General features: G+C 44.0%; 1 protein-coding gene across 1 annotated transcript; it reads right to left on the reverse strand.

Moving 5' to 3' along the window:
- Window positions 1–935: 935 nt before the first annotated feature.
- Window positions 936–10235, reverse strand: adora1b (adenosine A1 receptor b). Its single transcript, XM_062542115.1, has 2 exons — window positions 9114–10235; window positions 936–4466 (listed from the first exon to the last, which is right to left on the reverse strand). Exons 1-2 carry the CDS (start codon window positions 9452–9454, stop codon window positions 3689–3691), a joined length of 1119 nt encoding a protein of 372 aa, XP_062398099.1. The 5' UTR covers window positions 9455–10235; the 3' UTR covers window positions 936–3688.
- Between the last annotated feature and the right edge of the window lie 2213 nt (window positions 10236–12448).

A 12448-nucleotide genomic window follows, 5' to 3' on the forward strand; every position in this document is an offset into this window, starting at 1 on the left:
TATAAAAAGCTATGTAAGAGCATTGGTTCTGTTAGACCTTTTAAACCATTTGACCTTGTATTGTATACTTGATGTGGTGGGGACAGCATAACTTCAGACGTTTGCTTGCATTGCAGTATCTACATGTAGGTATGTGAGATATACATATTGGCATATGTACAAACTGATTCAGTGTCTTTTTGTGTGTCTATAACTCATCTAATACAGTAGCTATAGGTGCTAAAAAAGAGTAAGGTCATAGGTTTGATTTCTTGGAAGCACTCATACTGTTATTACTGTATGCACCTACACAGTCCCTTAAGCTGTATCTGCTGTGTGTGTATGTGTGTGTGTGTGTCTGTGCATGCAGGTGTGTGTGTGTGTGTGTAGGGTGAGAAATTGAGCTTGAAAGAGGCTAAGCCATCTGTTCCACCTGCTGCATAGCACCTCTTAGGTGTCTAATATGACCGACAGATCTGAGCACAGTTGTTGGGATAAAGGTGTAAGGAAAGTAATGTGCCGCTTAACGGACGTGGAATCAGTAGAACTGGTGATTCACAGCGAATATGAAAAGCCTTCTACAAAGATTGCCCCCTTCTCTTCAGTGTCAAGCAAAGATTCTAGAGTGGAGCGCTCTACGATCTTTGGTGTCAAGTGAGAACATTTACATTCTGACTTCAGGACACAATTTTATTTACCTTTAGTTGTTTTGATCCAAAGTGATATACAGATCAGGGGCACGATGGCAGTTGGGTATTGAACACATGACTTTCTGACATGCACATGAAAGTCAAGTTCCCTAACCACTTCACCACCATCACCTGACCCGATAAGTATAATCCAAAGCAATTTACAGTACCACCCAGAATGTACATATAGGTAATCTGGTTAAACATGAGAACCCTGTTAACACCTTGCTCTGTTTACTTGAGCCTAACAGAATCACACACAGCACATCTGGGATAGGCCATCTCAGCAGAACCGCTCTCTGGGCTCACAGCTGTGATAAGCTCTCAGGGTGTCCCCCACACACACACACTCACACACACTCACACACACACGGCGACATTTACTGTTTCCTGATTTAGCGTTTCCTGCCCCCAGTGCCAGCTGTGTACTCAGAAAGATGGGCTCCTGCATGCAGACGGACAGGAAATCGTTGTTTGGCCTTGTCTCCAGCCAAGCCCACTGGCACCTGTTTCTGCCTAGCAGAGGATATAGCTCATCATCCTCTTCATCTCTTTTGCTCTACACTCTCGGTCTCGGGCAGCGGTTCTGTTCTGACCCAAAAAACATCCCCACAGTTGACCCAGATACACCTTAGATACAGATCACATCTGGTCAATGGTCAATGTCTAACAAAGAGGATGGTCCAGGAATCATCTCTTCTGAGTATTTGTGCGAAAGAGTCTCCTGTACATCTATCTTGAAGAGAACAACAGCCAGACATGGTTTACTTGTGACTTTATGACATCTTATTTATGTTTACATCAGTCTGTTATCTTGTATTATCCTGCACCGAATGAACGCAGAGATTGACAGTAACAATAATAAGCCCGTTGTTCCCATTCATTCAGACATGGAAAAGAAGCCAGAAGATGCACAGAATGATTGTATATGCACAGTTGGGTCATGTTTTATCTTTTTGTTTTCTTTGTTTTTTTTTTGTATTACCTTATTGAGGTATACTGTGTACACATGGTGTCTCTATTTCCCACTCAGGTTTGACAGTATCTCAGTGCATTGGACCATGATGATGTTGATGGACTGCATGATGTGATTATAATATTATGTATATACATGTTGGGTGCTCTAGGGGGCGCCGCTGGAGTTGTATTGGGAGTACTTGAATTTCCATTGGCATCCTTAGAGATGGCATACATACCATCTGAGGACTACACATCTGATCATTATTCACAATAACACTTCTGAAGGGACAAAAGAAAAGCCAGGACAAATCGGATGACAAGAGCTGTGGCTCCGAGCTTCACAGGGATCGTCGGCCACTGTTTGTATTAATTGCTCACAGTAAATCGATAAACTATGATGTGTCACCATTCTTTTATTCTCCAAGAGAGCAGGAAGTGCGGATCTATAACTGTGGACGTAGATGACAAAGGATGTGATCAATGTGATAGCTCAGGTTTTTCTCAAAAAAGTATCACTGTGATGTTATATTGCATTGGAAATGAAAAAAAGCTGCACAAGTATGGCATTAGGTATCATATCATTTTTTACAGACTTTTAGACATATATATATATATATATATATATATATATATATATATATATATATATATATAATCTATAGACTTGGATGCAGTCCAGATTAATACAGTTGAAGCCTGGCAAAGCCTCTCTCTTAAACACACACCTTTAATTACATAGCAGTCATAAAAAAAGAGCCGTGGGTTTAAACAAACACTTCCACTCTGACACATGTAAGTCACTAGAGGAGACAGATAGGACTAGTCTCCTCCATTTTTTCTCTCAGTCCCATTGTTCAATGTTTTCTTTTTTGTGTACAGTATGTGTTTCTGCAAGGGTTAAAAACCACTTCAGCAAGAATGATACCTCCTTCCTGTTTGGAAACACACACACCTACTCATACACCACACACACACACACACACACACACGGACATACGATACACAAAAAAACAGAGCAAACCACTCAGAAGGACACGCACACACACACACACACGCACGCACGCACATGCACACACACACACACACACACACACACACACACACACACACATTCTGGGCCATCTCTTCCATCCATAATGGATCAGTGTAAACTGCCTGGGAAACAGCACAGGGCTGAGAAATTCAATGGAGGGATTAAAAACTCTTTGTGTCAGCAGTGACACCTCCTTGTCCCTATCGTCCATCCCAGCAATGCCTCTCCATCACTGGGCATTACGGGCTGGCCAGCATGACTCCGTCTGCTCTGAGGAAATACTAACTGCTGCTGTTTTTTTTTCCTTTTTTTTTTTTTGCACGTTTACATTCACATTTTTTTGAGTGATCTTTTCTTCATGATTGGATATTCTCCCCAGTGACAAGGAAGAGGTGTTCAGCAAGCTGGCATCACCAGTATTATGAGCTATTGCACATTTGGCATAACAACATCCAGCGTCTCCCTTCACCGTTTGGAGCGCATCAACAAGATATGCCTTCAATGGGCCAGCTATGTCATTAGTTTAGGTTTCATTAAGGTTTTACATTGTAACAGTTTTTCAAGGATATCCAGTGAATTTTCCCATATAGAGAAGTGTCCCGCTTAGCACACAGGTCCTAACAGGGCCCAGCATGTTCTAAAATCAGCTGCCAATATTCCACATTCCAGTGTTCCGTCCCTAGAACTCCACTCCACAGACGGCTGTGATGAGACACACAGTGATCAAACCCTGATAGGAGAACCGAAGAAGTGCAGTCAGCAGCATTTTGAGGACCTCTGATTTACATTCAAAAGAGTACCAACCTCTTACTGTGCATCTTTGTGTCTCTTTGTGTGTGTATGTGTGTGTATGTATTAGATATGTGTATGTGTATGCATGTATATACAACACTTTGTGTGTATGTGCACATGTGTGTGTATGTAAGACTGTATGAGTGTGTGTGTGAGAGAGAGAGAGAGAGAGAGAGAGAGAGAGTTTATATTCATGGCACTGTCTAATTGTCTGACTAGAGGCTCACACACCGGATCAGACATTGTTCTGTTCCAGCGGCTGTCCTGGTTCTGGGCCGTTCTGAGGTGGCGTCGGGTCCGGCTCCGTCGGGGCGGGCTGCGGCTGAGTCTCGGGCGGAGGCAGCGCTGCGGGCGGTTCCGCCGCCGCCACTGGCGCCTCGTGGTTCTTCACCCTGTCGCTGGGGTGACTCTCCATGGACGCCACCTGCTTGCAGCAGAAGTACTGCCTCCAGATCTTGAGGAAGGCGGTGCGGAACTTCTTGATGCGGAGGGCGTAGACGATGGGGTTGACGGCCGAGTTGCCGTGCGTCAGCAGGATGGCGATGTAGATGAGGTACATGGGCTTGTGGCAGCCCGGGCAGAACAGCGTGACGCAGTTCACGATGTGCAGCGGCAGCCAGCTGACGGCGAACAGGAAGAGCACCAGGGCCAGCGACTTGGCCAGCTTCAGCTCCTTGTCGTAGTACTTGTTGGGGTCGGTGTGGCTGGTGGTGGCCTTCTTGTTGAGCTGCTTGTGGATCATGTAGAAGATCTCGGTGTAGATGGCCAGCATCAGCACCAGGGGGGGCAGCACCCAGCCGAAGAAGTTGAAGTAGACCATGTAGTCCATGCTGATGACGTTCTCGAACTGGCAGGTGATGACCAGGTCGTCGCTCAGGGAGCCGTTGCTGCGGAGACGCAGGTTCTGCAGGTTGTTCCAGCCCAGCATGGGCGTGAGGCCCACCAGGAAGGCCACGGTCCAGCACACCACCACCGCCACGCCCGCACGCCGCTGCGTCACCACCCGCTTGTAGCTGAAAGGACAGGAGCACACATACACACACACACACACACACACACACATACTGTTAGCCTTCTTAAGCATGTTTTCAAAGGACACAGACACACACACACACACACACACACACACAGTTAACATTCTCAAGCATGTTTTCACAGGACAAACACATAAACCATTAACATTCTCAAGCACAGGACACACACATAAACATTCTCAAACATCTCATTGTCACTTTGAACTTCTTCTTTGAACTTGCTTCAGCAATGTCTCTAATATCTTTATTCCATTACATGTATGGAGGACTAAAAGGGAAGGATGAATGAATGTGTTTCTTGATAATTGTTTTACAATAATGTAAATATTGTAAGGTTGTTCTATGGACTTCACACTTGTCCATGTTGTTAGGCACATGTATCATGTCAGTACTGATCATCTCTCTGTTGCTCTCGCTGGTCCAACCTATGAGCTATGCTGAGTCTGAAGGTCTATAATGAAACGTTACTGTGCTTTCCCTACCACAATATTGACAGAATTGACCAGTAGTGGCAAGAATTATTCCATTGAATTCAGCTTCACCGATAGAGATGTTACTCCACATGTGCTACGATGCAGCCGTCAGCACAACGATACTTGAGTTCAATTTAATGTTCGGGTAGTGTGTGTGTGTGTGTGTGTGTGCGTGTGTGTGTGTGTGTGTGTGTGTGTGTGTGTGTGTGTGTGTGTGTGTGTCTGTGTGTGTGTGTGTGTGTGTGTGTGTGTGTGTGTGTGTGTGTGTACAGTATGGTGGTGGTGGCAGTGGTGGGGGTGTCTCTGGGGTGTTGATTCAGGAAGCATCCAATATGAATCTCCCTTTTGTCACATATTCCCAGCTCAGCTGATCCATTGCCACATTTTGCCCCATTGCTCACTCTCATTGCAGGTCCCAGGGGGGAGCAAATGGGAGTGTTTGGAATGCATACAGTACAGTGGCGGCTGGATCCCTGCACACACAGGAGAACAGGGCAGCAGAGCAGCAGAGCTCCCGCAAGCCATTTCAGCACCCTGGCCAGGGCCCGGGCCAAACCTGCTCTTCTTGCCAGCACAAATACAGCACTTCTCAAACTCCTAATATGCATTTCACTATGCAACTATTGTCAAGTAATTATCTGCATGTGCTAGTGTGTGCATGCTTAAAGTGATTTGTTCTATGAGAACAGGCTACCTTTGACCTTTTTATTAAGACAAACGTACCTTTAATGTGGAACAATGACAACTGAATGTCGCAGATCTACGGTAATGAGCCGTGGTCCAAATAAAACCACTCTACCTTTCCCTCACCACTCAATACATGCCAGGGAAATAACCAACATGTTTTTTTTATGTCCTGGACAGTTCACCAAACAGCACTTCCATAATGTGCAGAATCCAAGTCCATTTTCATCACTACAAATTGATTTAAATGCAATTTCTTACTTCCACAAAAACAGCCTTGAGATGAGCAATATTGAATTTCAATTTCCTAGACATACTGTACACGACAAGGGTGGAGAGTTAACACAGTACAGTAGCTATACGCCTTGTCTAGATACAGAGTGCTATTCCAAGAGTGCTTTGATTCCTCGCACCGTGTGTCGGCTAGACTCGCGATTGTTATGGGGATAAAAAGTAAATCGCTTCCAGCAGCATCCAAACACAGGCTCTAATATTACCGCTGATGCAGCTGCCCTAGATGACTCATGTGATCAGATGGGTGTAACCTCCTTTTTGACAGGCAAACATACTGTACAGCCTGTGCTTCACTCACAGCCACGCTCAGATAAGAGCTGGCTTGCGCTTTTTTGTTTTTCAACATTCAGGTTTCCACAATTCGGCTATCAACGACTAATGTCAGAAGATGTCAGTGGGCAGTTAGTCTGTTAGATATGGGACACTAAACCTTCACAATGCCCAACTGAAACAGCACCGACAGTTGGAGCCAATGCCAGTGAGGCTCAAAATTTGACACACTCCCTCCTGCATTATCACATCACAGTGACTAGCAGGGAACAGAGAAAAGCTAAAAAGCTCACCTATTTTTGTCAATACCACGATGACTGAAGACAATGTGAAGACAACATGTCTTCAAGTCTATCTAGATTTAACTGTAGCAGTTTTGTGTTTGCATTAAAAAGTAATGCATTTGCTGATTGAAATGGGCTTGATTATCATGATCATCTGCGTTACTGGACAATATCTATTTCCAAGGTGGTAGATGCGGTCTTTCCTTCATGCGTCTTTCAGGTCGTAAGTAATGGAGGTGTCTGTAGAGGGGTGCTTTTCAGTTGTTCGGTTTCCCAGTCAATTACATTGCAGAGCCCAACCCACCCACAAACACATACACACGCGCACACAAACACACACACACACACACACACACAAAACACACACAGTTTCATTGTCTGCTCATTATTCGCCGCTGTTACCGTGACACAGAACCTCTTAACCTCTTAATAGTGCTAGCCCTCTTTGTCTTCCCATGCCCTGGCTCAAATGAACCGGCTTTTTCTTAACGAAGCTCATTCAATAAGTCTCTATGCTTGTCTTTCACATCACTCGGGAGTGTTCTGCCTGGCTGCATTATTGAGTTCAGTGGTGTCACTCAAACATGTCCGTCTTTATCAAGCCTGTGTTTTGCAATTAAGGTTGTGGCAACCTCCATGGCTGAGGGAGCACTCCTCCAATGACACAGTCTGTTGTGGTAATTACAAATTAATGGACTGGCAACCCCTTTCACTCTTCCTGAGGTCCTTAGTCAAACATAGCACCGTCCGGCCTCTATTCAGAGAACTGCTTGAGATTGTTTGTAGCACAAAGGCTTTTTGTCAATTAAAAATGGATGACTCTTTCATGCCTGAGTGAGCCAGGCCTGGTTGTTGTTTTTTTGTACCTTACATTGGGTCATGAGGTTACAGATGGCTTCAGATCCCAAGTCGCATTGCATCACAGGTGAGCGTTCAGGTGTCGTACATGGTTTCATGAAGGGTTTTTTTTTCAGTGCATTGGAGGCAACACATTATCAACTCTGTTTTGAGCACTGACGTGAGAGACGGTGTGCAGGCATGGTGTAGCACTCATGCTCTATATATGGACAGCATTCCCATGCGGCGTCTATGCTAACATGCATTTACCTTGTTCCCACACACACACACGCGCACACACGCACACACGCACGCACACACACACACACACACACACACACATACATTCATAAACGGAAATAGAGGTTGGTTTAAATGGTCATGCATCGGCTTTGTCCTCCAATAAATAGGACTTCATTTCCTGTCCCATTGACACTATTGACTTCTCCTGTAATGCATGGCGCCCAGGATGTAGTGGTGATGTATTGAATGCACAGCGCTGACAGTAGCCAGGTTTTCTCTACTGCATACAAAAGAGCTCATTCTGATTTTGGTCACTGTGTGTGTGTGTGTGTGTGTGTGTGTGTCTGGTATTGTTGTGGTGTCCTTGAGAATTAATTCACTGTAAGAGCACAGTCTGGTTTATGGGGGGAACATGACTGTTCTTCCCAGTGAGACGCCAGCCCCACTTACGCACCCAGACACAATGGCCCACCACTGTAATAGTCGCGCTCATTGGTGGTTACACATCAGTGCCAATTGCTGGTGTTAAGCTCTAACTGTGTGCATGTGGGGCCATTTGGCCCCATCTTGTCACCTCTGGGTACGGGGGGCGAAGGGCGTCATGCACCTCAAGACTGAACAGCAGCACCTGGGGATTCTTATACATGCAACTGGCTCAGGGGTAAATTGTGGCGGGATCAAATTATTTCAGTCGGACAAGAGGGCAACCATTCATCCGGATGTTAAGAATCTCTGGACCAGATGGGGTTCTGACCCGAAGTGGTTCCCCACCCTACTTAGTCCTCTGAAGAATGAGCATGGGTGGCACTGGCATTAATTAACCATGACCCAAGGGCCGCAATAGAGGAAAACATACAACTAACACAGGAATAATGTCCTAAAATTATATTAGCTGCTAATGTCAGTGTGTTTCAAAGTGGGATCTTGATCATATACAGTATGGTAATTAAAGGAAATTGCTATTTGAAATATCTATTTGAAGTCAAAATGGTCATTTTGAAATACTAGGAAACAGTTACAAGGAGGAAATTAAATCAACATTGTTTTGGTCATTATCATGTCAGTATGAGGACTCTATGCCATGGCTAAGATAATAACCATGCATTTTTCTTTTCTGAAAAAAAAATTAAGAAGAGTGAATTCTTGAAAGTGAATAACTTCATATCTATGAAAAAAATCTTATTTAAGGATAGTGGGTGAAAATAAATAAATAACAAAATAGATGTAATCCCCTGGTCCAGATGCAGGTCACTGGCACATCTGCTGTGGCATCTGCGCCCTGCTGAATCACACTTCACGCCCGATAGAGCAGCTACAATCAGCGCAAACCAACCACAGTCAATAAACAACACATTGCACGCTATTACAATACTGGCTGTGGCCGTTACACCACCATTTCCACGAGGCTTTGCATTGCCGTTGCTGGACATGTAATCTTTGGCAAATGTGCGCTTTTTCGGCTGCTTACTAAATCTCGGCATGATAACAAATAAACACAACTTAAGCATCTATATGGTGCTGCGGAATGAGGTTATCGTTACCTGGTCGGGATCTTCACTCTTAAATAGCGGTCAATCGCTATGGCCAGGAGGGCGAGGATGGAACTTTGCGTCAGGACCAGTACCGTGCATGCCACCATGAGACAGCTGTAGAAGTGAGTTTGGAGTCCAATGCTGATGGTTATGGCCAGCGGTATGACCAGAGCCCCCACCGCAATGTCAGCCAGGGCCAGCGAGACGATGAAACAGAACGTGGTGTCTCTTAACGACTTGTTAATTTTTACAGCCCATACCACCATCACGTTTCCGATGACAGAGGACACAGCAATTATCACCTCCATCCCGATGTACAGGGCTTGGGAGGAGGGGAGTGCTCCCGGCATGTCTGCGCTCGATGGAAATCAAACTCAAAAGAAAAATGTTTTTTTTTTTTTAAATGACGAAGCAGTTTTAGCTCAATGTGGAATACAAAATAATCCACCGAAATATCAATACATTGTCAAGCATTGTGATACCGCCGAAATTTAATTCAAGTCCAGTTCATTCAGGAAGTTTCACATGCTGGTAAAAAAAAAAAACAAGACTTGCAACAATAGTGTTTGATAGCTTCTTAATATTGACCGTCTTTTCTTTGTTAGCTTCGTGTGAGACAATGTAGCACCTATCTATCCACCTGCGCTCGAAGCATTTGTTCAGCCATGTCTATTCCCACACATTAGAAAATGGCATCTTCCTTTGTTGTTACTCGCTTGGTACTCTCTTGGCAAAACTCTGGTGGTCTCTAAGCCATGGAAAAGCTTGCCAAAAGTGTTCATTAATGCGCGAAATGTAGTGTCCGATGTACAATGGTTCCAATACTACGGGCTGCGGCTCCGTTCCCGTTACGCGGCTGTCTTCAGAGTGAAAGCAATGCGGTGACCCAAAATAGCTCTCAGAATAGCGAAGCGCTTTGTTTTCACCCAGTCCTCAGTCTCCAACAAAACCAATGTGTATATGACAACGCTAGGTAATATTTTTGATTTACTCTCATTCAAGTCCATGGCGGTGTAGTGATTGAAGAAAGATTCCCGTGAAACCACCAATTCCAGTGACAGGGAGTTGGTCCTCGCGTGTAAAACAACGCCTAGAGCGAGGGAAATACTGCTCCGACTGTCCCAAACACGGCAGAAGTGAGTGACTTGAAGAGTCCACACTGGCGTTCGGAATTACAAGACGCATTTTGAAAGCGTTTTGCCATTGCGACCATTTATAATACACTGACTCATGTGTTAAGTCACACCAGTTACTCATTGTGCAATAACTCGTATCACATTAGGAGGAGTTCTTGCGACGCATGACGTGAGTGATAAGTTGTAGGACGTCGAGCGTAGTTTACACTGTGGGGCAAAAATATATTCATTCAGGCATATGATGGAAGAAACATCATTTTAAAAAAAACATTGTAATGCATAGGCGGCTATATGCTACTTAAACAAATTAATTAATTTACCATGGAAGTAAAATATTCTTTTATAACCAGAACCATCTTCATTATAGTAATACATTAAAATCTGTCAGTTTTGAATGAAACCACAATCCCATTTCCCCTCTCCATGCAAATGAGTAAATCACCCATGTATTGATAGAGGAGTTCATCAGAGGTGGGGGCAGGAGAGGTAGCCTAAACCATGTGACAGTGCAACAAAACCACACACCACGGTAGCCCAGTCTTTGGGGAATGCTTTATATGAATGAACCTTATTATGCAGTCTATTTGGACAAAAGCATGTGCTAAATTCCATCGCCATATACAAATATGACTGTCATACTTTGATGCATAACTTGCATACAAATTCACAGATTTATATTAGTGACTAGCTCTAACCCCAAACCCAACAGAACAGTTAATCCAAAGCACCCGACACACTGGAGCTGCACACATTATAAAAAGGGCCTCATATACTTTCAGTTACGTATGAAATTTGATATTTAAAGACTCGGGGCCTGATTTGATCCCGGCAGTGTGTTGTGGCCTCAGGGGGCTAGACATCCTCACTGACCCAGTGGCTTCATTTGGGCACTAGACAGCGCACACTGCAGCCTGGTCTAGTGGATGCAGATAGAGAGATATCCTCTAGGCCCGCCCCCACACTGATGTACCCCCCCCACCCCCACCCTTTAATGTATGTAATTATAACCATTACTCAAATGTGAGCCACATCTCAGTCAGAGCTCAGCCAGACCTGGACACTGAGTCAGAGGTGCAAAGAAAGGCTAACCTTTCCAAACAGTTTTCCCTTTGCTCTGAGTCCACTGCAAGAGAATGCATCAAAATGGTCTGAGGTAGTTCTTGGCATGCACACATGGATTGTGGATTTCAAGTATATTGTTTAAATCAAACTATTCGGATTTATACAAAGAAATGGAATTTACATAAAAACACTCAAATTTAGATTTTAGCACGCCTCAGTAGCTGTTATGTTGGAGTTGGAGGAGGAGTAGGGTGGTAAAAGTGAGAGGACCCCCCCCCACCCACACACACACACACACACACACACACCAGGACTTTGTGTCTTTCAAATCTACTGCATCCACACGACAGACATGACAGAAGCAGAAATCACAGGGCAGGGCACTTTCATGTGATGTTTTTACCATTCCCTGTTAACGCACAACGTGTGTTTCTGCCGTATCCACATGGCACAACACATATAAAACTGATTTATAACCTGCCCGGATGGACTGCACAGTCAGGTGAATGCTCAAAAGGTATGTGATAGATCTATAGCTCAGGCTATCCCTCACTGTCAACATTACCAACCCAATGCTTATCCCAGCAATCAAACAATCAGTGACCCCACATATCAGCAAGGGTCATACAACACATAACTACAGACAGTGTTGGTTATGTAGTCTGCCACCAGGATATTTGAAAGTTGAATTTCCAATCTTCTTCCTTACTGAGTCACGGATAAAGGAACTTTAAGATAAGGAATGTTCTGTTTGTTTTTAACCTCTAAACCACTTTTAAATTGCAATCTCTGATACAATCTTTTGAAAAGAGATATTTAGCAAGCGTAATGATATTGTGATGATAGATACTATAATGGTATTATAATGATATCACAATGATAGATATTATAATGGTATTATAATGTATTAGAGTATTAGCAGTATACATATCCAAATCTAATAAGCACAAGGTGTTGGACAAAAGGAAGAAAACAGGAAATGGAAAAGATAACACGCACACTAGAATTAGCTCCAAACGAATTTAAAAAGTTTAATCACCACATGACGTACCAGGCCCTCCCTCAGACAAGAGGATATTGTATGGAATATGTTTTTATTACACTATGTACAGCACTTTGGTCAGTGTGAACTGTTGTAAACATGCT

Source organism: Sardina pilchardus, chromosome 7 (assembly GCF_963854185.1).
Source record: "Sardina pilchardus chromosome 7, fSarPil1.1, whole genome shotgun sequence".
NCBI classification, from domain to species: Eukaryota; Metazoa; Chordata; class Actinopteri; order Clupeiformes; family Clupeidae; genus Sardina; species Sardina pilchardus.